General features: G+C 50.2%; 1 protein-coding gene across 2 annotated transcripts in view; it reads left to right on the top strand.

Annotated features, from left to right (window-relative positions):
- hal (histidine ammonia-lyase) overlaps positions 1 to 22,567 on the top strand; it is a 90,640-nt gene that overhangs the window by 46,475 nt on the left and 21,598 nt on the right. For both annotated transcript variants that reach the window (XM_055652766.1, XM_055652765.1), the window contains 5 exons: positions 3,782 to 3,921; positions 5,912 to 5,959; positions 14,674 to 14,821; positions 18,071 to 18,166; positions 21,159 to 21,217. In XM_055652766.1, the coding sequence (XP_055508741.1) occupies positions 3,782 to 3,921; positions 5,912 to 5,959; positions 14,674 to 14,821; positions 18,071 to 18,166; positions 21,159 to 21,217 (491 nt within the window). The remainder of the gene's footprint in view (positions 1 to 3,781; positions 3,922 to 5,911; positions 5,960 to 14,673; positions 14,822 to 18,070; positions 18,167 to 21,158; positions 21,218 to 22,567) is intronic.

Below are 22,567 nucleotides of genomic sequence, written 5' to 3' on the forward strand. Positions count from 1 at the left end.
GCTGCAGCACCCTCAATGTATTTTAGTTTAGTTTATTGTCAGGTGTACCGAGGTACAATGAAAATCTATTTGTAGTGTGCTATCCAGTCAGCGGAAAGACAATACATGATTGCAATCGAGCCATCCACAGTGTACAGATACATGATAAAGGGAATAACGTTTGGTGCGAGATAAAGTCCAGTAAAGTCCAATTACTGATAGTCCAAGAGTCTCCAATGAGGTAGATAGTAGCTCAGGACCATCTAGTTGTTGACAGGGTGTTCAATTGTTTAATAACAGCTGGGAAGAGACTGTCCCAGGATCTGGATGTGTGCATTTCACATTTCTGTACCTCTTGCCTGATGGGAGAGGGGAGAAGAGGGAGAAGAGGGCGAGACTCATCCTTGATTATGCTACTGGCCTTGCCGAGGCAGCGTGAGGTGTGAATGGAATCAATGGAGGTTGGTTTGTGTGATGGTCTGGGCTGCGTCCACAATTCTCTGCAATTTCTTGCAGTCTTGGCTGGAGCTGTTCCCAGACCATGCAGTGATGCATCCCGATAAAATGCTTTCCACGGCGCATCTGTAGAAGTTGGTGAGAGTTGTTCGGGACATGTCGAACTTCCTAAACCTTCCAAGGAAGTAGAGGTGTTGTGTTGTTGGTGTGCTTTCTTGGCCATTACTTTGAGCCCTGGACAGGTTGCTATAGACAATAGACAATAGGTGCAGGAGTAGGCCATTCGGCCCTTCGAGCCAGCACCGCCATTCAACGTGATCATGGCTGATCACCCATAATCAGTACCCATTGGTGGAAGTAGAAGCATTGGTATGCTTGCTTAGCCATTGCTTCAATATGGGTGGCCCTGGACAGGTTGCTGGTGGAACTAGTGCTAGTTGGTGTATTTCCTTGACCAATGCATCTATATGGGGAGTCCAGGAGCCAGGGTCGATGTTGCCTCGGGCAGGAGGCCAGCTGCCTAGCTGTGTATGAAGTACTTGCTCCCTCTACATTGGGCTAAGTGCCAATGTAGCCCAATGCACAGGGGCCCTCTCAATGCAGGCAGCCTGCTGCCTTCACACAACGGAGGGTTGATGCTGGGACATTAGAGCAAAACTCCCACTCGTTGGGTTAGCCAGAGACAGTAGTTGAGGTAGGTGCAACAACAACATTCATAAGGCACTTGGACAGCTACACGGATAGGAAAGGTTGGGAAAGATTTGCAGGGATGTGAGCAAAACACAGGCAAATGCAACTAGCTTAGATGGGTGATCTGGGTCGGCACGGATGAGTTGGGCCGAAGGGCCTGTTTCTGTTCCCTGTGGCTCTATAATGGCTATCAGCCACTGAGGCCCCACCACAGTGTGCTCGGCACGGACTCGATGGGCTGAAGGGCCTGTTTCTGCACTGTGTCTCTAAACTCAACTCAACTAATCACAGACTCTCCGGGCTGTCTTTGTGATTGAATGAGAATGCTTTTAACATGTCAACCGTAATGTTAAGGAAATATCAATAAAGTAACAAATATTGTTAAAGGAATTAAAAGCAATAAAAAAAGCTAAATGCACATCACACTCAAAAACCATCGCAGACATTTAAATAATTGAAGAAAGCACCAGTCCCGTTTTTATCAGCAGCCCTTGTTCCAGTTGGGAAGATGGAGCACCTGGAGGAAGCCCATGCAGCCACAGGGAGAACATGCAAACTCCACACCGGCAGGATTGAACCCCTATAGAGCAACAGGGATGTGATGCTGAGACTCTATAAGGCACTGGTCAGGCCACATTTGCAGTACTATGAGTCATTTTGGGCCCTGTATCTGAGGAAGGATGTGCTGGCTCTGGAGAGGGTCCAGAGCAGGTTTACAAGAATGATCCCAGCAATTAGTGGGTTAGCATATGATGAGCTTTTGACAGCACTGGGCCTCTATTCGCTGGAGTTTAGAAGAATGAGGGGGGGGACCTCATTGAAAATGGCAGAATAATCAACTTTAGGCTGTGCACGCCGTACGCAAGAAGTCAGAATAATGAAAGGCAGAGATAGAGTGGATGTGGAAAGGATGTTTCCACTGGTGGAAGAGTCTAGGACTGAGGTCATGGCCTCAGAAATAAAGGGCACTCTTTTAGAAAGGGGGTGAGGGGGAATGTTTTTAGTCAGAGGGTAGTTAATCTGTGGAGCATTGCCACAGAAGGCTGTGGAGGCCTAGTCAGTGGATATTTTTAAGGCAGAGATGGACAAATTCTTGATTAGAACGGGTGTCAAGGGTTATGGGGACAAGGCAGGAAAATGGGATTAGGAGGCAGAGATCAGCCATGATTGAATGACGGAGTAGACGCGATGGGCCAAATGGTCTAATTCAACTTCTATAACTTGTGAATTTGCAAAAAATATCATGCTGCTGTTTGACTATCTCTGATTGGACTTTATCTTAAGGGGTTGGACAGGCTAGATGCAGGAAGATTGCTCCCGATGTTGGGGAAGTCCAGGACAAGGGGTCACAGCTTAAGGATAAGGGGGAAATCCTTTAAAACTGAGATGAGAAGAACGTTTTTCACACAGAGAGTGGTGAATCTCTGGAACTCTCTGCCACAGAGGGTAGTCGAGGCCAGTTCATTGGCTATATTTAAGACGGAGTTAGATGTGGCCCTTGTGGCTAAGGGGATCAGGGGGTATGGAGGGAAGGCAGGTACGGGATACTGAGTTGGATGATCAGCCATGATCATATTGAATGGCGGTGCAGGCTCGAAGGGCCGAATGGCCTACTCCTGCACCTAATTTTCTATGTTTCTATGTCTATCTTGCACTCAGCATTATTCATGTTATTTCCCTGTATCATGTATCTGCACACTGTGGATGGTTCGATAGTAACCATGTATTGTCTTTCTGCTGACTCGGCAGCACGCAACAAACTGCTTCTCACTGTACCTCGGCACACGTGACAATAAACTAAACTCGAACTCAAAACATAAGAAAAATATGGTATTGAAATAGACACAATCTTTAAAAGTAATTGGATAAATGTGTCCAGTCTAACTGTATACAGCTGGCAGATACACAATGCAGGAGTTGCTCAGCGGCACAGGCAGCATCTTTGGAAAGAAGGAATGGGTGACGTTTCTTCAGACTAATTGTACGTCCTTTTATTCTGAGACTATGGCCTCTGGTCCTAGACTTTCCCACTAGAAACATAGAAACATAGAAAATAGGTGCAGGAGTAGGCCATTCGGCCCTTCGAGCCTGCACCGCCATTCAATATGATCATGGCTGATCATCCAATCAATATTCCATACATGCCTTCTCTCCATACCCCCTGATCCCTTTAGCCACAAGGGCCACATCTAACTCCCTCGTAGATCCAGCCAATGAACTGGCCAATGAACCTTCCCTTCTGTGGCAGGGAATTCCACAAATTCACCACTCTCTGTGTGAAAAATGATTTTCCCATCTCGGTCCTAAAAGACTTCCTTCTTATCCTTAAACTGTGACCCCTTGTTCTGGACTTCCCCAACATCGGGAACAATCTTCCTGCATCTAGTCCGTCCAACCCCTTAAGAATTTTGTAAGTTTCTCAATCTTCTAAATTCTAGCGTGTACAAGCCGAACTTGTGGAAACATCCTCTCCACATCCACTGTGAAGAAGGGCCTCAACCTGAAACGTCACCTTTTCCTTCTCTCCAGAGATGCTGCCTGTCCCGCTGAGTTACTCTAGCATTTTGTGTCTATCTTCGGTTTAAACCAGCATCTGCAGTTCCTGTATGCACATTGTGTACTCTCTTGTTAACAAGAGATTTTGTGCTTTCTGCAGCTTCCTGCCTGTCCTTCGTGCCAGAGAAGGGAACTGTTGGGGCCAGTGGAGATCTCGCTCCTCTGGCTCACCTTGCCCTCGGACTGATGGGTGAAGGGAAAATGTGGTCGCCAAAAAGCGGCTGGGCTGACGCTAAGTATGTGAGTTCTTCAGTTTTGTTTTAATCCCAAGTTGCCAAGTAAGTTTGGGAAAGGCTGGATGCATGGCCAGATCGGGTAGACTATATTTTACAAGGGGTGCCTTCGAAGCAACCTTCATCGGCCAGCTTTCCTCTGCATCCTTTCCATCCCTTACAATACCGTATCTCCTCCTTCATTCTAGGAAACTCAGCTGTTGGTTTCATGACACGCCCGCTCTCCTGTCACCCGTTCTTCCAAGATGGTCGCACACACCTTGTAATGGATACAAAAAGCTGGAGTAACTCAGCGGGTCAGGCAGCATGGGGAGAAGGCAGGAGAATGGAGTGAGGAGGGAGAGATAGACCAGCCATGATTCATGCTAGCATGTATTTCAAGATGGCTTGTATACAAAAACAGGGATGTAATGCTGAGGCACTGGTCAGGCCGCATTTGGAATATTGTGAGCAATTTTGGGCACCATATCTGAGGAAGGATGTGCTGGCTCTGGAGAGGGTCCATAGGAGGTTTACGGGAACGATCCCAGTCAGGAATGAGTAGGTTAAACCAGTTGGCGGGCGCTAAATTTTTAGGGGCGCAAAAAAATTGTTGGAATTAAAAAAAAAAAAAATTAAGAGGCCCGGGGAGCCGTTGGAGCGAGGAGGAGTTACCTGGAGCTGTGAGTATAAAAACAGCGCGGGGCTTGCTTCTACAGAGGCCCGACCAGCTCCGAGTTCTGGTCGACATTGTCCCAACTCCGAGGCCAGCTCGCCGCTGCCGCTGCTCCAGCTCTGATGCCGTGTGGCCGCTGTCGCTGTCCCCGCTCCGAGGCCAGGCTGCCGCTGTCACTGCTGCTGCCATCGTCCCAACCGCTGCCGCCGCCGTCCCAGCTCCGTGGCCAGGCCGCCGCCGTCGCAGCCGCTGCCGCCGTCCCAGCTCTGATGCCAGGCGGCCGCTGCCGCTGTCCCAGCTTCGAGGCCAGGCCTGCCAGTGTCGCTGTCCCCGCTCCGAGTTCTGGTTGCCGCTGCCGCTGTCCCAGCCGCCGCTGCCTCTGCCCCAGCTCTGAGGCCGCCAGCTCCGCCATTAGGCCTCGACAAAAGAAGTCGCATCCCCGAAGGAAGAGACCACCAAAAACGTGTTCCTTCCCCTTCCCTTCCCCTTTCCCTTCTCCCCTTCTTCCCTTCTTCCCTTCTCCCCTTCTCCCCTTCTCCCCTTCTCCCCTTCTCCCCCTTTACCCCCCCCCCTCCCCTTCTCCCCTTCCCCCCCCCCCCCCCCCCCCCCCCCCCGCTAATGAGGAGGCGCAAAACTTTAAACTGCCCCGGGCGCTCAAACCCACCCTACGCCACTGGGTTAACCTATGATGAGCGTTTGACAGCACTGGGCCTGTACTCGCTGGAATTTAGAAGAATAAGTGGGGACCACATTGAAACGTACAGATGAGTGAAAGACTTGGATATAGTGGATGCGATGTTTCCACTAGTGGGAGAGTCTGGGACTAGAAGTCATAACCTCATAATTAATTGAATATATTCTATTAGCCAAGTATGTATATTTGTTTAAGAAAGAACTGCAGATGCTGGTAAAATGGAAAGTAGACACAAAATGCTGGAGAAACACAGCGGGTGAGGCAGCATCTATGGAGAGAAAGAATCATAGATTCTTAGTCTCAACCTGAAATGTCGTTAATTCCTTCTCTCCATAGATGCTGCCTCACCCGCTGAGTTTCTCCAGCATTGTGTGTCTATCTGCAGTCGCTTTGTACACTGAGCTAATGTTTCAGGTTGAGGACTCTTCACCTATTCTGGCCCATCAGGTTGGTCAGAGCAGATCGGGCATCTTTGACCTCTGCTTCCTCCTCTATCTGTGCTGCCTGACCTACTGAGGAGTGTTTCCAGCATTTTCTGTTTTCATTTAAGAGCAGGGATCTTGCAGTCAGTTTCTCGTTGTCGGGAGTGTTGATTGTGTCTAATGATAGGAGAATTTTGTCATTGAAAAAAAATGATTTTTCTTCTAGGTCTTGCAGGCACATGGGCTGAAACCCGTTTCATTGAAGCCGAAAGAGGTAAGAGTGGACTTTATGTTTTGTGGCGTTCTCTCACGCTCCAATCTGCACCATTATTACCAACATCCACTTTGTATATCTCTGTGTGTGTGTGTGTGTAGCATCAACCTGACTGATTAGCTGATGCTTGATTGATGAAGCTGTTGCAATTGTGTAGAACCTTTTTAGTTGTTAGTTTGGAGGCACAGCGCGGGAACAGGCCCTTCGGCCCATCGATTCTGCAAAACAACCAGCGGTCCCCACACAAGAACTGTATCCTACACACACTAGGGACAATTTACATTACGTCTGAAGAAGGGTTTCGGCCCGAAACGTCGCCTATTTCCTTCGCTCTATAGATGCTGCTGCACCCGCTGAGTTTCTCCAGCAATTTTGTGTACCTTACATTTATACCAAGCCGATTAACCTACAAACCTGTACGTCCATGGAGTGTGGGAGGAAACCGAATATAAGATCTTGGAGAAAACCACACGGGTCATGGGGAGAACATACAAATGCTATACAGACAGCTCCGTAGTCAGGGTCATAAGACTGGATGGGTGAGGTGAAAAACATGGCAACCTATATATACAATGCAAACAACTGTGTTGTAACAACTGTATAGTTTGGCTTCGTTCTATATAAAGGGTAAACTTGACCAAGGCTGCATGAAGGCTGTACTCAGTATAGAAGTTGGGAGGTCATGTTGCAGTTGTATAACACGTAGGTGGGGCCACATTTAGAGAATTGTGTTCAGTTCTGGGCACCATGTTTAGGGAAGATTTTGTCAAGTTGGAAAGGGTGCAGAGAAGACTTTTGAGGATGTTGCCAGGACTTGAGGGTCTGAGCTATCGGGAGAGGTTGAGTAGGCTGGGTCTCTACTCCTTGGAGCGCAGGAGGATGAGGGAGTGATCTTATAGCCGTGTACAAAACACATTGGAGGAATAGATCGGGTAGATGCACAGACTCTCTTACACAGAGTCGGTGCATCGAGGACCAGAGGACATAGTTTTCAGGTGAAGGGGAAAAGATGTTATAAGAATCTGAGGGGTAACCTTTTCACACAAAGGGTGGCGGGTGCATGGAGCAAACAGCCAGAGGAGGTCGTTGAAGCTGGTACTATCACAATCTTTAATGAACAGTTGGTTAGGTACATGGATGGGACAGGTTTAGAGGGATATGGGCCAAACATAGGCAGGTAGGACTAATGGGGAAGTGACATGTTGGTTGGTGTGGGCAAGTTGGGCTGAAGGGCCTGTATGACTCTGTGACTCTATGCGGGAAGATGTGACCGCAGTGTCTGAAAGTGCAGTTCTCTATCACTGCTAAGATGCCAGCATGCCTGTGATGCGTAGACGCATGATTTTCTACATTTATGGTAAAAAGTGTTACCATGACCCATGCATAACTGGCATTGCTTCACTGAGTCAGAGTCATACAGTGTGAAACAGGCCCTTTGACTCACCGTCTACTCCGACTAGTGATCCCTGCACTCTTGCAATTTTACCAAAGCCAATTAACCTAGAAACCTGCAAGTCTTTGGTGTGAGTGATGAAACCGGAGCAACCGGAGAAAACCCAGGCAGTCACGGGGAGAACGTTCAAACTCCGTACAGACAGCACCCGTGGTCAGGATCGAACCTGGGCCTCTGTCACTGTAAAGCCCAGGTTCTCTACCGTTGAGCCATGATGCCACCCAAGACAGAGCAGGTGGACTGCACATTGGGCAGTGAATGAGAAGTGTATTTGAAGTGAAAAATATAGAGAGAATCATAGAGGCCTTTCTGCCCACCACATCCGTGCCAACCATGTTCCCACTTGCCCGCGCCTGACCCGTATCCCTCCAAACCTTTCCTAAGCATGTACTTGCCCAAGTGTCTCTCTTATAAGATGGCCTCATGTTACCCACCATTGCATCCACTAGATAGACACATAATGCTGGAGTAACTCAGCGGGTCAGGCAGCATCTCTGGAGAAAAAGAGTAGGTGACATTTCGGGTCAAGACCCTTCATCAGACTGAGAGTGGTCTGAAGAAGGGTCTCGACCCGAAACATCATCTATTCCTTTTCTCCAGAGATGCTGCCTGACCCGCTGAGTTACTCCAGCATTTTGTGTCCACATTATCTTCAGTGTAAACCAGCATCCGCAGTTCCTTCCCACACATTTCATCCGGTAGTTTGTACCACATACGCGCCACCCGCTATGTGAAAAATATCGCCCCTCGGTACCCAAAGGGTATAAAAATATCTCTTCCCTCTCATCCTAAACCTATGCCCTCTGGCTTTGAACTCCCCTAGACAAGGGAATAGAATGGACCCATTCACCTTATCCATGCCCCTCACGATTTTCTATATCTCCATAAGGTCAACAGATATATTAGATAAATGAATGAAATCCAGAGGATAAGACTCTTGGTCCAGATTGCTTGTGGCTAGAGAGATGATAGCAGGAACATTACAACACATTGTTGTAATAATTCATTTGGAAGAATGCAGGACCACAGGCCTGGAAGATGATTTTTGTAAGACCAATGTTTAATAATGATAATATATAAAATGTTCAGGGAATTAGACACTAGTCATACTAACACAGATGGTTGGGAAATGATTGGAATCTGTATGAAAGAGAGAACATCTAGAGATTAGCAGTACAGAATGAAATGTCAGCATTGATTTATGAATGGAAAATCTTGCTTAACCACCGTTACCAAGTATTTTGTGTGGAGGCTCCAAAGTGCAATCAGTGGCGATGTAAACATTATTGATCCAGATTTTCAACAGACCTGCCATTAACCCACAATGGACAAATTAATAAGGCCAGAGAATTTAGGGCGCAGTGGTAGAGTTATTGCCTTACAGCGCCAGAGTCCCGGGTTCGATCCTGACTACGGGTGCTCTCTGTATGGAGTTTGTACGTTCTCCCTGTAAGCTGCGTGTGTTTTCTCTGGGAACGGTTTCCTCCCACACTCCACAGACACACACGTTTAGTGGCTAATTGATTTGGTGTAAATGTAAAATTGTCCCAAGTGTAGCATATTTTAAGCGTGCAGGGATCGTCGGTCTGTGCGGACTCGACCCGAAACATTGTCTATTCCTTTTCTTCAGAGATGCTACCTGAACCGCTGAGTTACTCCAGCACTTTGTGTCCACAGTATCTTCAGTGTAAACCAGCATCTGCAGTTCCCACCCGCTATGTGAAAAATATTGCCCCAAAGAGTCTCTTTCCGCGCTGTATCTCTAAATTAAACTAAACTAAATTGGAGTCATGAGTCAAGGAGCAGAAAGGATGGCTGCTTGGTGTCTGCACTGAAGGCAGGCAGAGAGAGGGAAGGACATCCAACTTATTACAGTGGAAGGAGATGTGAGGTGATATCTCAGTTTAGTTTAAGTTTAGTTCATTGTCACTTGTACCGAGGAACAGTGAAAAGCTTTTGTTTAATGCTAACCACTACAAAGGCAATACATGCAATTAGATGGAGAAGACTGAATAAGGATAGTCAGCATGGTTTTGTATGTGGGAGGTCATGTCTTATAAAATTGATTTAGTTCTTTGGAGACGTCTTTGATGAGCGCAGGGCTGTAGATGTAGATCTGGCAAAGCATTTGACAAGGTTCCACATAGTAGGCTACTCTGGAAGGTTAGATCGCATGGGATCCGAGGAGAGATAGCTGAATGGATAGAAAATTGGCTTGATGGAAGGATGGTGAAAGGTTGCTTCTTGGACTGGAGGCCTGTGACTAGCGGTGTACCTCAGGGTTTGGTGCTGGGCCCATTACTGCTTGTCATCTACATCAATGATTTGGATGAGAACATACAGGGCAAGATTAGCAAGTTTGCTGATTATACAAAAGTGGGTGATTTTGCAGATAGTGACCATGTTATAGGAAAGATGTTGTCAAGCTGGAAAGGGTACAGAGAAGATTTACGAGGATGTTGCCAGGACTAGAGGGTCTGAGCTTCAGGGAGATGTTGGGTAGCCCATGACTATTCCTTGGAGAGCAAGAAGATGAGGGGTAATCTTATAGAGGTGTATAAAATCATGAGAGGAATAGATTGGGTAGAAACACGGAATCTCTTGCCCAGAGTAAGTGAATCGAGGACTAGAGGACATATGTTTAAGATGAAGGGGAATAGATTTAATAGGAATGTGAGGTGTGAAGGGCCTGTCCCACTTACGTGTCCTTGGCATGCAAATTACACGACCATGGTCACGTTGAGGCGCACGTGCATCATATGGCCACGCGGGGCCGGTCCCACTGAGGAGCGCGGAGGGGTATGTAGTTGTGCACTACATTGCGCGTGTCATGACAAGGGTCCAGAGACACTAGAGAGGATGCGGGTAACTTAAGGACAAGCACTTAGAGGGGGAATAGCTGACCAGCAGGCAGAGGAAGGGAGGCAGGTAGTCAGAGAAGTCTAAGAGTGCAGTTCACTCCGTATTTCCACGTCAAGGCGATGGGGGCCAATTAACCGACGAACCTGTACGTCTTTGGAGTGTGGGAGGAAACCGGAGCACCCGGAGAAAAACCCACACAGGTCACGGGGTGAACGTACAAACTCCGTACAGTCAGCACCCGTAGTCAGGATGGAACCCGGCGCTGTAAGGCAGCAACTCTACCGCTGCTCCATCGTGCCGCCTTTGTATTGAAGACATGTTTATAATTTTTTATGGATAGGACAGGTTTAGAGGGAGTTCGCCGGTGTGGGCAGGTTGGGCTGAAGGGCCTGTTTCCACGCTGTAAGACTCGATGATTCTTCAACTGATAGACAGACCCGTGGTGGTCAAACTGCAGACACTCCCAGCTGGTGCTGGTTCTTCTATCTTCAGTGAGGTTGATCTGTGGGCTGTGTAAATACTGGGTGCAGGTGAAGGCTGCTGCTGTAAACCATTGACCAGTCGCAGTGTGTGTGCCTTGTATTGCACGCAGGGTCACTCTTCAAACGCTACCTGGCAGTGAGTAGCGTCAGTCGGGGTTATTTTAACTGTGCCGCTGTTTAGTTTAGTTTGGTTTAGAGATACAGCACGGAAACATGTCCTTCGGCACACCGAGTCCGCACCGACCAGCGATCCCCACACATTAACACCATCCTACACACACTGATCATGGACTTTAGGAGGGCACATCATCCGAGGATAAATGGGGATCCTGTGGATAGGGTGAACTGTTTTAAATATCTGGGAGTCCACATCTCCGAGGATATGACATGGGACATCACACGCCTCAGCACTCGTGAGTAAGGCAAGGCAGTGCCTTTACCACCTCAGGCAATTGAGGAAATTCAGAGTGTCTCCGAGGATCCTCCAGTGCTTCTACGCAGCGGCGGTGGAAAGCATCTTGTCTGGGAACATTACCATTGGTTTGGGAATTGCTCTGCCAAGGACAAGAAGGCTCTGCAGAGAGTAGTGCGTTCGGCCGAACGCACTATGGGAACTTCACTCACCCCCCTGCAGGAACTATACAACAGGAGGTGCAACTCCAGAGCAAATAAAATCATGGGAGACCCCTTCCACCCCTGCAATGGACTGTTCCAGCTGCTACGGTCAGGCAAACGCCTCCGTTGCCATGCGGTGAGAACGGAGAGGTTGAGAAGGAGTTTCTTCCCAGAGGCCATTCAGACTGTAAACGCCTATCTCACCAGGGACTAACTCTACTGAACGTTTTTCCTTCCATTATTTATTATGTAAAAGAATATGTGTGTTATGATTGTGTTTATAATTTGTTTGGTTGTTTTGTTGTTTGTCTTTTGCACAAAAGTCCGCGAGCATTGCCGCTTTCATTTCACTGCACATCTCGTATGTGTATGTGACAAATAAACTTGACTTGACTTGACTTGACACTGGGGACAATTTACAATTTGACCAAGACAATTAACCTACAAAACCTGTACGTCTTTGGAGTGTGGGATGAAACCGAAGTGGTCACGGGGAGAACGTACAAACTCCGGACAGACAGCACCCGTAGTCGGGATCGAACCCGGGGCTCTGGCGCTGTAAAGCAGCGACTCTACCACTGCGCCACCGTGCCACCCACCTGTATAATTGGTGATTATGAATCACCTTCACAGTTGGTGACACCTTCACATCTTTCATCACTCTTTCTCCAGACTGAATGTTCACAGAAGAGGAGGACATTCTTCCCCTCCAGCCTATTCTATTCCTCAACTAACCAAGCATTTAGCGGCACGGTGGCGCAGCGGCAGAGTTGCTGCCTTACAGTACCAGAGACCCAGGTTTGATCCTAACCACAGATGCTGTCCGTACAGAGTTTGTACGTGACCTGTGTGGGTTTTCTCCTGGTGCTCCGGTTTCCTCCCACACTCCAAATACGTACAGGTTTGTAGGTTAATTGGCTTTGGTAAAATTGTAAATTGTTTTGGCGTGTGTTAGTGTGTGGAGATCGCTGGTTGGTGCGGACTTGGTGGGCCAAAGAGCCTGTTTCCGTGCTGTATCTCTAAACTGTTCCTGATGTTGGGGGAGTCCAGAACCAGGGGCCACAGTTTAAGAATAAGCGGTAATCCATTTAGAAGAGAGACGAGGAACCACTTTTTCACACAGAGAATTATGAGTCTGTGGAATTCTCTGCCTCAGAGGGCAGTGGAAGCCGTTTCTCTGGAAACTTTCAAGAAAGAGCTAGATAGGGCTCTTGACGATAGTGTAATCAGGGTGTATGGGGAGAAGGCAGGAATGGGGGTACTGATTGTGGACGATCAGCCATGATCACATTGAATGACGGTCCAGGCTTGAAGGGCCATATGGCCTACTCCTGCACCTATTGTCCCCCAAGCACAGCCCCTGGAGAGGTTAGTTACAGATTTGCCTGATTTCACGAGGAAGTTTTGACCAGCCTGGCTCTGCTCATTAATAGTTCAATAGTGTTGTATTTGTCACAAATGCAACTGCACATTGACACTGCGTTTGCATATTTACACACGCGGGCACCACCATTTTTGGCGAGGTTATCCAAAGTCCAAAGTCCGGTCGGCCCGCACGTTTGATGCACTGGAGCAGTTCCCACAATCCGACTTCCATCTCCTCTCCTCTCCCGGCCATCTTTGTGTCCCGGGGGCACCTCCTGCATCTTGAAGGTGCTGGAGGCATTACCCCGGTTCACCCTCCCACTGGCCTTTGCCCCTTGTGCCTGACGTCTACAGCTCCCTCCTGGTCCCGCTGACCAACGAGCCATGGCAGCTTTATTGTCCATGACCACAAGATGATGTGTGAGGTTGTGCATTTAGCCTTTGGTGCTGGATGACTGTAGGGTTGTTGTCCCCAGCTGACCTTCTAGGGCATGTCCTTTCATGGAATATTTATCCAGGCCCTGGTCACCCTGTCAAACCACTCATCGTTCCATCGTGAAGCCAGAATCTTCTCGTCAGTACCTGGGATTCTGTGTCGTCCAATAATTCCAAACCATTTGGAATATTGTGAGGAGCTTTGGGCCCCCATATCTAAGGAAGGTTCTGCTGGTGTTGGAGAGGGTGCAGAGGGAGTTAATGAGAATGATCCCAGGAATGAGTGGGTTAACTTGTGATGAGCGTTTGACGTCACTGGGCCTCAGAATGAAAGGACGTTTCTTTGGAAAGAAGTGGATGAATTACGTAAGTGAGATTTGGTGAATCTGTGGAATTCATTGCCACCGGTGGTTGTGCACAGTGTGCCAGTGGGTCAGTAACACTGGGGACAGCGCTGGGTCTGGAGTCTCAACACTGGAGCCCGTGCCAGTGTGATATCACTGGGGCCAGTGTTAGTGGGACAACATTGGGGCCAGTGCCAGTGTGATATCACTGGGGCCAATGTCAGTGGGACAACATTGGGGCCAGTGCCAGTGGGACAACACTGGGGCCAGTGTCAGTGGGACACCACTGGGGCCAGTGCAAAAGGGACAACACTGGGGCCAGTGTCAGTGGGACAACACTGGGGCCAGTGCAAAAGGGACAACACTGGGGCCAGTGTCAGTGGGACAACACTGGGGCCAGTGCAAAAGGGACAACACTGGGGCCAGTGTCAATGGGACAACACTAGGGCCAGTGCCAATGAGACAACACTGGGGCCAGTGTCAGTGAGACAATACTGGGGCCAGTGCCAGTGGGTCTGTGACACTGGGGTCAGTGTCAGTGGGACAACACTGGGACCAGTGCCAGTGGAACATCACTGGGACCAGTGCCAGTGGGACATCCCTGGGGCCAGTGCCAGTGAGACAACACTGGGGCCAGTGCCAGTGGAACACCACTGGGGGCAGTGCCAGTGGAACATCACTGGGGGCAGTGCCAGTGGAACATCACTGGGGCCAGTGCCAGTGAGACAACACTGGGGCCAGTGCCAGTGGGTCTGTGACACTGGGACCAGTGCCAGTGGGACAGCACTGGGACCAGTGCCAGTTGGGACATCCCTGGGGCCAGTGCCAGTGGGACAACACTGGGACCAGTGCCAGTGGGCCAACACTGGGGCCAGTGCCAGTGGGACAACACTGTGGCCAGCGTTGGGCTGTCATCGATAGCTGGACCATTTATTCCTCATCGTCCGTTTCACTGCAGCTGCTGAGCTCCACTGCCCTCACACTGCGACTGACTGTATTACTCCCCAAGGGGCCAGCATAGACTCGATGGGTGAATGTCCTCCCACCCTGTCCTGGCACTTCTAACTCACTGCTCCGTGTCTCTGGGTTTGAATGGTGTGGGGGCTGTTTCAGCGGCGATGGTGTTAACGACATCCCGTGCTTTGTGTTCACACCCAGGGGCTGGCGCTGATCAACGGGACACAGATGATCACGTCTCTGGGCGCTGAGGCAGTGGAGCGAGCCGTGGCCATCGCCCGGCAGGCGGACATTATCGCCGCACTCACGCTGGAGGTTCTCAAAGGCACCACCAGAGCCTTCGACAGCGGTGAGTGACCAGCGCGGAGCCTGCACAGACTCTCCTGCAGAAACCGAGCATCCTTCTCCCACTGACCGCCCGCCCTCTGTAACGCCTTCACAGTGAGTGAACGCTGACTGTCAACAATGCCGGCCTTACGTACCTTCACAAGTCCACAAGTTATGGGAGCAAAATTAGGACATTTGGCCCATCGAGTCCACTCCGCCATTCAATCTCCGCTGATCTCTGCCTCCTAATCCCATTTTCCTGCCATCTCCCCATAACCCTTGACACCCGATCAAATCAAGAATTTGTCTATCTGAATTTATCTATCATTAAAAACATCCACTGACTTGGCCTCCACAGCCCTCTGTGTCAATGAGTTCCACAGATTAACTACCCTCTGACTAAAGAAGTTCCTCCTCACCTCTTTTCTAAAAGAGCGTCCTTTAATTCTATGACCTCTAGATTTCTAGATTCTCCCACCAGTGGAAACATCCTTTCCACATCCACTCTATCTATGCCTTTCATTATTCTGTAAGTGTCAATGAGGTCCACCCTCAACCTTCTGAGCTCCAGCGAGTACAGGCCCAGTGCCGACAAACACTCATCATGTGCTAACCCACTCATTCCTGGAATCATTCTTGTAAACCTTCCCGCGACCACAGATCGCAGCGTGCCCACCCATAGCCAACGCTGGTAAATAAACCGTGGTGGCACAGTGCTGCACATGGTAGAACAGCTGCCTCACAGCGCCAGAGACCCAGGTTCGATCCACACCTCCGGTGCTGTCTGTGAGAAGTTTGAATGAATGAATGATATTTTATTGTCGCATATCTTTTGTTTTGCATACACAAGGTATGCAAAGTATCGCCACCTAAAGGGCACCGACAAAGTATCGCACACCAGGTCCTCCTTTGTCACGCACGTTCTCCATGTGACTGCGTGGGTTTTCTACGGGTGTCCCCGTTTCCTCCCACATCCCAAACGTGGGCGGGGTTTGCAGGTATCTTGGCCTCTGTAAAATTGCTGCTAGTGGGTGAGAATGTGGGACAACACAGAACAGTTGATGGATGCCCAGCACGGGCTAAGTGGGCCGAAGGACCTGTTTCAGCGCTGCATCTCTACACTCAACTAAACATTAGTTTGCAAGGGATGCAGGTGCAAGACTGAACTACAGTGTGGATGATGCTTCAAGCCCGTCCTTCACACAGTACATAACTATTCCAGTAAAGAAATCCCAAATGACTCAGTTAAGAGAACCTTCACCACGCAAGCAGCAGTAGAGTTGCTGCCTCACGGCGCCAGAGACCCGGCTTCGATCCTGACTACGGGTTCCGTCTGTACGGAGTTTGTACGTTCTCCCCGTGCCCGTGGGTCAACAATGTGGAAGCGTACACATGGAGTTAACGGGAAAGGGCGTGCAGGAAAGGTCATGGAAGTCTCCAGAAATAACAGACAGAAAATTGAAAAAGGGAGCAGAGTGTAAGGTTGGGTAAAATCGGGATGGTTGTGACAGGAGCGGTGATCAACACTGACTTGAAGGTGTTATATTTGAATCAGGCACGTAGCATAAGGAACAGAGTGGATGAGCTTGTAGCACAGTTGGAAATTGGTAGCTTTAATGTTGTAGGCATTACAGAGACGTGGCTACAAGAGGATCGGAGCTGGGAGCTGAATATTCAGGGTTGTACATTGTATCGGAAAGACAAAAAGCTAGGCAGGGGGGGCGGGGTAGTTCTGTTGGTAAAGAATGAAATTCAGAGGGTGACATAGGATCAGAAGATGTAGAGTCATTGTGGATAGAGCTGTGAAATTAAAAGGGCAAAAGGACCCTACAGGGAGTTATTTACAGGCCCCCAAACAATAGCCAGGATAGAGGATGCAAGTTACATCAGGGGGATACAATTGGCATGTAAGAAAGGCAATGCTACTATGGTGGTCGTGGGAGATTTCAAAATGCAGGTGGACTGGGAAAACCAGGTTGGTACTGGACATCAAGAAAGGAAATTATATAGTGCCTGAGAGTAAATAGCAGGACAGACAAAGGAGAGTCTGTGGATGTTGTTTACTTAGATTGTCAGAAAGCCTTTGATAAAGTGCCATACGTGAGGCCGCTAAGGAAGATGAGAGCCCGCGGTATCAAAGGATAGATACCAGCATGGACAGCAGGTTGGCTGGGTAGCAGAAGGCAAAGCAATAAAGGGGGCTTTTTCTGGTTGGCTGCCAGTGACTAGCGGAGTTCCTCAGGGTTCGGTGCTGGGACCACTAGTCTTCACGTTGTATATTAATGATTTGGACGAGGGGAATTAAGGCTTTGTGGCCAAGTTTGCAGATGATACGAAAATAGGTGGAAGTGCAGGTGGTGTAGTGAAAGCAGGGACTCTGCAGAAGGACTTGGACAGGTTGGGAGAGTGGGCAGAGAAGTGGCAGATGGAATATAGTGTAGCAAAGTGTGGAGTCATGCATTTTGCAAGTAGGAATAAAGGCGTGAACTATTTTCTAAATGGGGAGAGAATCCAGAAATCGGAGGTGCAAAGGAGATGGTGGGTCAGGCAGCAGCTCTGGAGAATGGAATAGATGATCATCTGGTGCAGATGTGGAAAGGTACAGAATAAAGCGGAGTCGGCATCGATGACTCAGGAAAGGTGGAGCCCACAATGGTCCATTGTTGGCTGGGGATGAGGTGATAGCGAAGGAATACAAATGGTGACATTAGCAGGAGGTCTAGGGTGGGGGAGGGGCAGAGACAGAGAGAGGGGATGCAAGGGTTACTTGAAGTTAGATAACTCAATATTCATGCATCAGGGCTGTAAACTGTCCGAACTAATCTCATCTGCCTGGACATGACGCATATCCTTCCATTCCCTCAATAACTACGTCATTATATAAATCTTTGAATCACTATGTTACAACGAGATGATGCAGCCTTTCTGAGAATAATTGCTGCCTCATGGTTACTGCTGGTGTTCAATTTATTAGTTCAGTTTAGTTTAGAGATACAGAGCGGAAACAGGTCGTTCAGCCCTCTGAATCTACGCCGACCAGCGATCCCCGCACACTAACACTAGCCTACACACTAGGGACTATTACACCAAGCCAATTAACCAACAAACTTGTACGTCTTTGGAGTGTGGGAAGAAACCGGAGATCCTGGAGAAAACCCACGCAGTACAGACAGCAGCCGTAGTCAGGATGGAACCCGGGTCTCTGGCGCTGTAAGCTCTAGCACTGCGCCACCGTGCCGCCCTTAAACTCTCCTTTCTCCCGCGTGTGTAGACATTCACGAACTGCGGCCGCACCCTGGGCAGATCGAGGTGGCCTTCCGATTCCGCTCGCTGCTGGGCTCCGACCATCATCCCTCCGAGATAGCAGGTAAGCCCTCCCTCCCTCCCTCCCTCCCGCCACCACCACTGCCAGGAGGTTCGCTCCAATTCCTCAATGGTCCGATGCTTCAATGGATATTTATCGTCACATACTGTATGCAATTAAACATTACACAGCAAAATAAATTTTGCATATAATGCTGGTGCCGCCAAGTTTGCCGCCATTTCATCAAGATCCAAGTCCCGGCTTGGCCAAGCGTAGCCATGGTGTCTTCCGCCGCTGCTCCACCGCTGTAGACCGCGTGCGCTCAGCCTCTTGGACCAGCCGAGCCCCAGGCTGCTGCAGAGCCTCCAGCGGCCCACTCCCCCCACAGTCGGTCTGCTTACCGGTCCTCCCACCCACCCCTTCCACTCTTTTTTTATTAACAAACAGCTTTTATTCAATTAAAGACAAATACAGAGTAATAACAAAATGGAGACTGCGGAAATCGAAAATCAGGACAGTTTACAAACACCAATCAAACAGTTATCAGATTACATTGTTGTTAACATTTTCTACCATACACTCGACCCCCCGCGGCGACCAGCGTTCACGGAGGGCTACAGAGTCCCCGTGGACACCACGTGCTCCCTCTCCAGGGACACATGGGCACGGACATAGGCCCGGAAGAGGGGCAGAGAGTCGACTCTGGTGTGACCATCGACTGCCCGCTGTCTGGACCCGGGGGTGGCCATCTTGGTCAGGTCACAAAAGCAAAGCAGTCCCCCCTCTCCCCCTTCCTCCCGACCCTCCCCTCTCCGTAAGATCAGGAGCCTGGGGCTAAAGTGCAGCCAAAACTTGAGGAGCAGCCCCTTCAGACTCCTTGCACTCTGGGTGGGAGAGCCGGGTCTACACGTGCGTTCAGTTCACTTTAGTTCAGTTTAATTTATTGTCACATACACTGAGGTACAGTGTAAAGCTTTTGTTGCGTGCTAACCAGTCAGCGGAAAGACAACACATGATTACAATCAAGCCATCCGCAATGTACAGATACATGATAAGGGCATGACGTTTAGTGCAAGGTAAAGGCAGTAAAGTCCGATCAAATATAGTTTGAGGATCACCAAGTTAGTTATTCAGGACCACTCTCTAGTTGTTGGTAGGATAACAGCTGGGAAGAAACTGTCCCTGAATTTGGAGGTGTGCGTTTTCACACTTCTGCAGCTTTTGCCCGATGGGAGAGGGGAGAAGAGGTAGAGGCCAGGGTGCGACTCAGCCTTGATTATGCAGCAGCATAAGGTGTAAATGGAGTCAGTGGAAGGGAGGTTGGTTTGTGTGATGGTCTGGGCTGCGTCTACAATTCTCTGCAATTTTTTGTGGTCTTGGATGGAGCTGTTTCCAAGCCAAGCTGTGATGCATCCGAATAAAACGCTTTCTACGCGGATTCTCCGTCTGCGGTGGGTAAGCCCGGCCTAGCGTGCGGGTAAGCCTGGCCTAGCGGGCGGGTAAGCCTGGCCTAGCAGGCAGGTGAGCCTGGCCAAACGTGTGGGTAAGCCTGGGTTACACAGAAAAGCTGGAGAAACTCAGCGGGTGCAGCAGCATCTATGGAGCGAAGGAAATAGGCAACGTTTCGGGCCGAAACCCTTCTTCAGACTGATCAGGGGTGGGGGTGGGTGGGGACAAGAAAGGGAAAAGGAGGAGTAGCCGGAAGGCTGGAGGGTGGGAGGAGACAGCAGGGGAGCTGAGGAAGGGGAGGAGACAGCAAGGACTAACAGAATTGGGAGAAGTCGATGTTCATGCCCCCGGGGTGCAGACTCCCCAAACGGAATATGAGGTGCTGTTCCTCCAATTTCCGGTGCTGCTCGCTGTGGCCATGGAGGAGACCCAGGACAGAGAGGTCGGAGGCGGAGTGGGAGGGGGAGTTGAAGTGCTGAGCCACCGGGAGGTCAGCTTGGTTATTGCGGACCGAGCGGAGGTGTTCGGCGAAACGATCGCCCAACCTCCCCGCTTGGTCTCACCGATATAGATCTGCTGACATCTAGAGCAGCGGACGCAATAGATGAGGTTGGAAGAGATGCAGGTAAACCTCTGTCGCACCTGGAACGATTGCTTGGGTCCTTGAACGGAGTCGAGGGGGGAGGTAAAGGGACAAGTGTTGCATCTCTTGCGGGTGCAAGGGAAAGTGCCCGGGGAGGGGGTGGACCGAGAGGGAAGGGAAGAATTGACAAGGGAGTTATGGAGGGAGCGGTCTTTGCGGAAGGCAGATATGGGGGGAGATGGGAAGATGTGGCGAGTAGTGGGGTCACGTTGGAGGTGGCGAAACTGACGGAGGATTATTGGGTAAGCCTGGCCTAGTGGGCAGGTGAGCCTGGCCTAGCAGGCAGGTGGGCCTGGCCCAGCGGGAGGGTGAACCTGGTCAAGTGTGTGGGTAAGCCTGGCCTAGCGTGTGGGTAAGCCTGGCCTAGCGGGCGGGTAAGCTTGGCCTAGCGGGCGGGTAAGCCTGGCCTAGCGTGTGGGGGAGCCTGGCCCAGCGTGCGGGTAAGCCTGGCCTAGCGGGCAGGTAAGCCTGGCCTAGCAGGCGGGTAAGCCTGGCCTAGCGTGTGGGTAAGCCTGGCCTAGCGGGTGGGGGAGCCTGGCCTAGCGGGTGGGTAAGCCTGGCCTAGCGTGTGGGTAAGCCTGGCCTAGCGGGTGGGGGAGCCTGGCCTAGCGTGTGGGTAAGCCTGGCCTAGCGTGTGGGGGAGCCTGGCCTAGCGGGTGGGGGAGCCTGGCCTAGCGTGTGGGTAAGCCTGGCCTAGCGTGTGGGTAAGCCTGGCCTAGCGTGTGGGTGAGCCTGGCCTTGCGTGTGGGTAAGCCTGGCCTAGCGTGCGGGTGAGCCTGGCCTAGTGGGCGGGTGAGCCTGGCCCAGCATGTGGGTGAGCCTGGCCTAGCGTGTTGGTAAGCCTGGCCTAGCGGGTGGGGGAGCCTGGCCTAACCAGCGGGCCCTCGGTCTCGGGGCTCCAGCTCCACGGGGTCTTCCCCTTCCTCCCGCTTCTTCCTCGTAACGTTGTGCTTTCCTTCACAGAGAGCCACCGGTTCTGCAACCGGGTGCAGGACGCCTACACTCTGCGATGCTGCCCACAGGTAGGCACTGCTCACCATTTGCCAGCGGGCATGGCATATGTCTCGTCTGTCAAGGTGTGCAGCAATGTTGCTCCTGGGCCTGGTCAAGCTGACCATCCACGAGTCACGGTGCCAGGCGGAAGAGGGCTCTGCCCGAACCGGGGTTACATCCACGCCCGGGCAGTGTTAGAGAGGGGCTACACGCTGTCCACGGGCACCCTGGGCGATTTCCGGCACCGCTGGGCACCGCTGGGGGTGGAATGCATCCTTGACAAAGATCATAATATCGGTGTATAATATTATATTTAGTTATGAGTATATTGTATATTATTGCAATAATTCATGTATATTATTGCAATAATTCATTAAATTTTTGTTATGTAGCCACCACTAGCCACCCATCCACCCACCCACCCACTGTCAAACTGCGATGGCCGTTCCTTTCCTGATGCTGCAGCTTCATTGTTTCATATATCGGTGCTGTTGACGGAGCGCTGCGCTGTTTTTTTTTGCTTCGTTTTTTTTAACACAAATAAATGTAATCAATTATTGCAATAATATATACAATAGAAAACAATGCCAGCCAAACCCACCACCATAGTACAAAATCACCCGACTATCTAAACAAACATTTTTAAATGCTTCACTATTACACTCCTTGTCAAGAATGCATTCCACACGCAGCGGTCCCGGAAATCCCCCAGGGTGCCCGTGGACAGTGCGTAGTCCATCTCTAACCCCACTCGGACTCGGAATAGGGTAACCCCGGAATAGGGGCGGGCAGCCGGCTCTTCCACCATGACTTGCGGATGGCCAGCTTGGCCAGGCCTAGGAGCAACCCAACCAGGGCTTCTTCAGCCCCACCCTCTCCCCTACGCACAGGGCGTCCAAAGATGGGGACACCCTATTTATTTCCATTGGGGAGAGAAGGCAGGCACGGGTTATTGATTGGGGACGATTAGCCATGATCACAATGAATGGCGGTGCTGGCTCGAAGGGCCGAATTGCCTCCTCCTGCACCTATTTTCTATGTTTCTATGAGGATGGTGGGTGTGAAGTGCAGCCAGAAGGCAAGGAGCAGCCCCTTTAGACACTGGAACAAGTACTGCAGCCTCATATACTCCATATACACGTGGTACACAGAATCTTCCAGCCCACAATCATGGCAGGACTAGATCTTCATTGTAGATAGAGCTGCCTGATGCCAAGTTTGAAAGCGCACCTCTGTCTGTGTGGAGTTTGTATGTTCTCCCTGTGACCACATATGTTTCCCCCGGGTTGATCCAGTGTCTGGTGGATGAGAAAGTTGGATGACATAGATTTAGTGTGAATGAGTGATCGATAGTTGGTGTGGACTTGGTGAGTTCAAGC

Source organism: Leucoraja erinacea, chromosome 22 (genome assembly GCF_028641065.1).
Source record: "Leucoraja erinacea ecotype New England chromosome 22, Leri_hhj_1, whole genome shotgun sequence".
NCBI lineage: Eukaryota > Metazoa > Chordata > Chondrichthyes > Rajiformes > Rajidae > Leucoraja > Leucoraja erinaceus.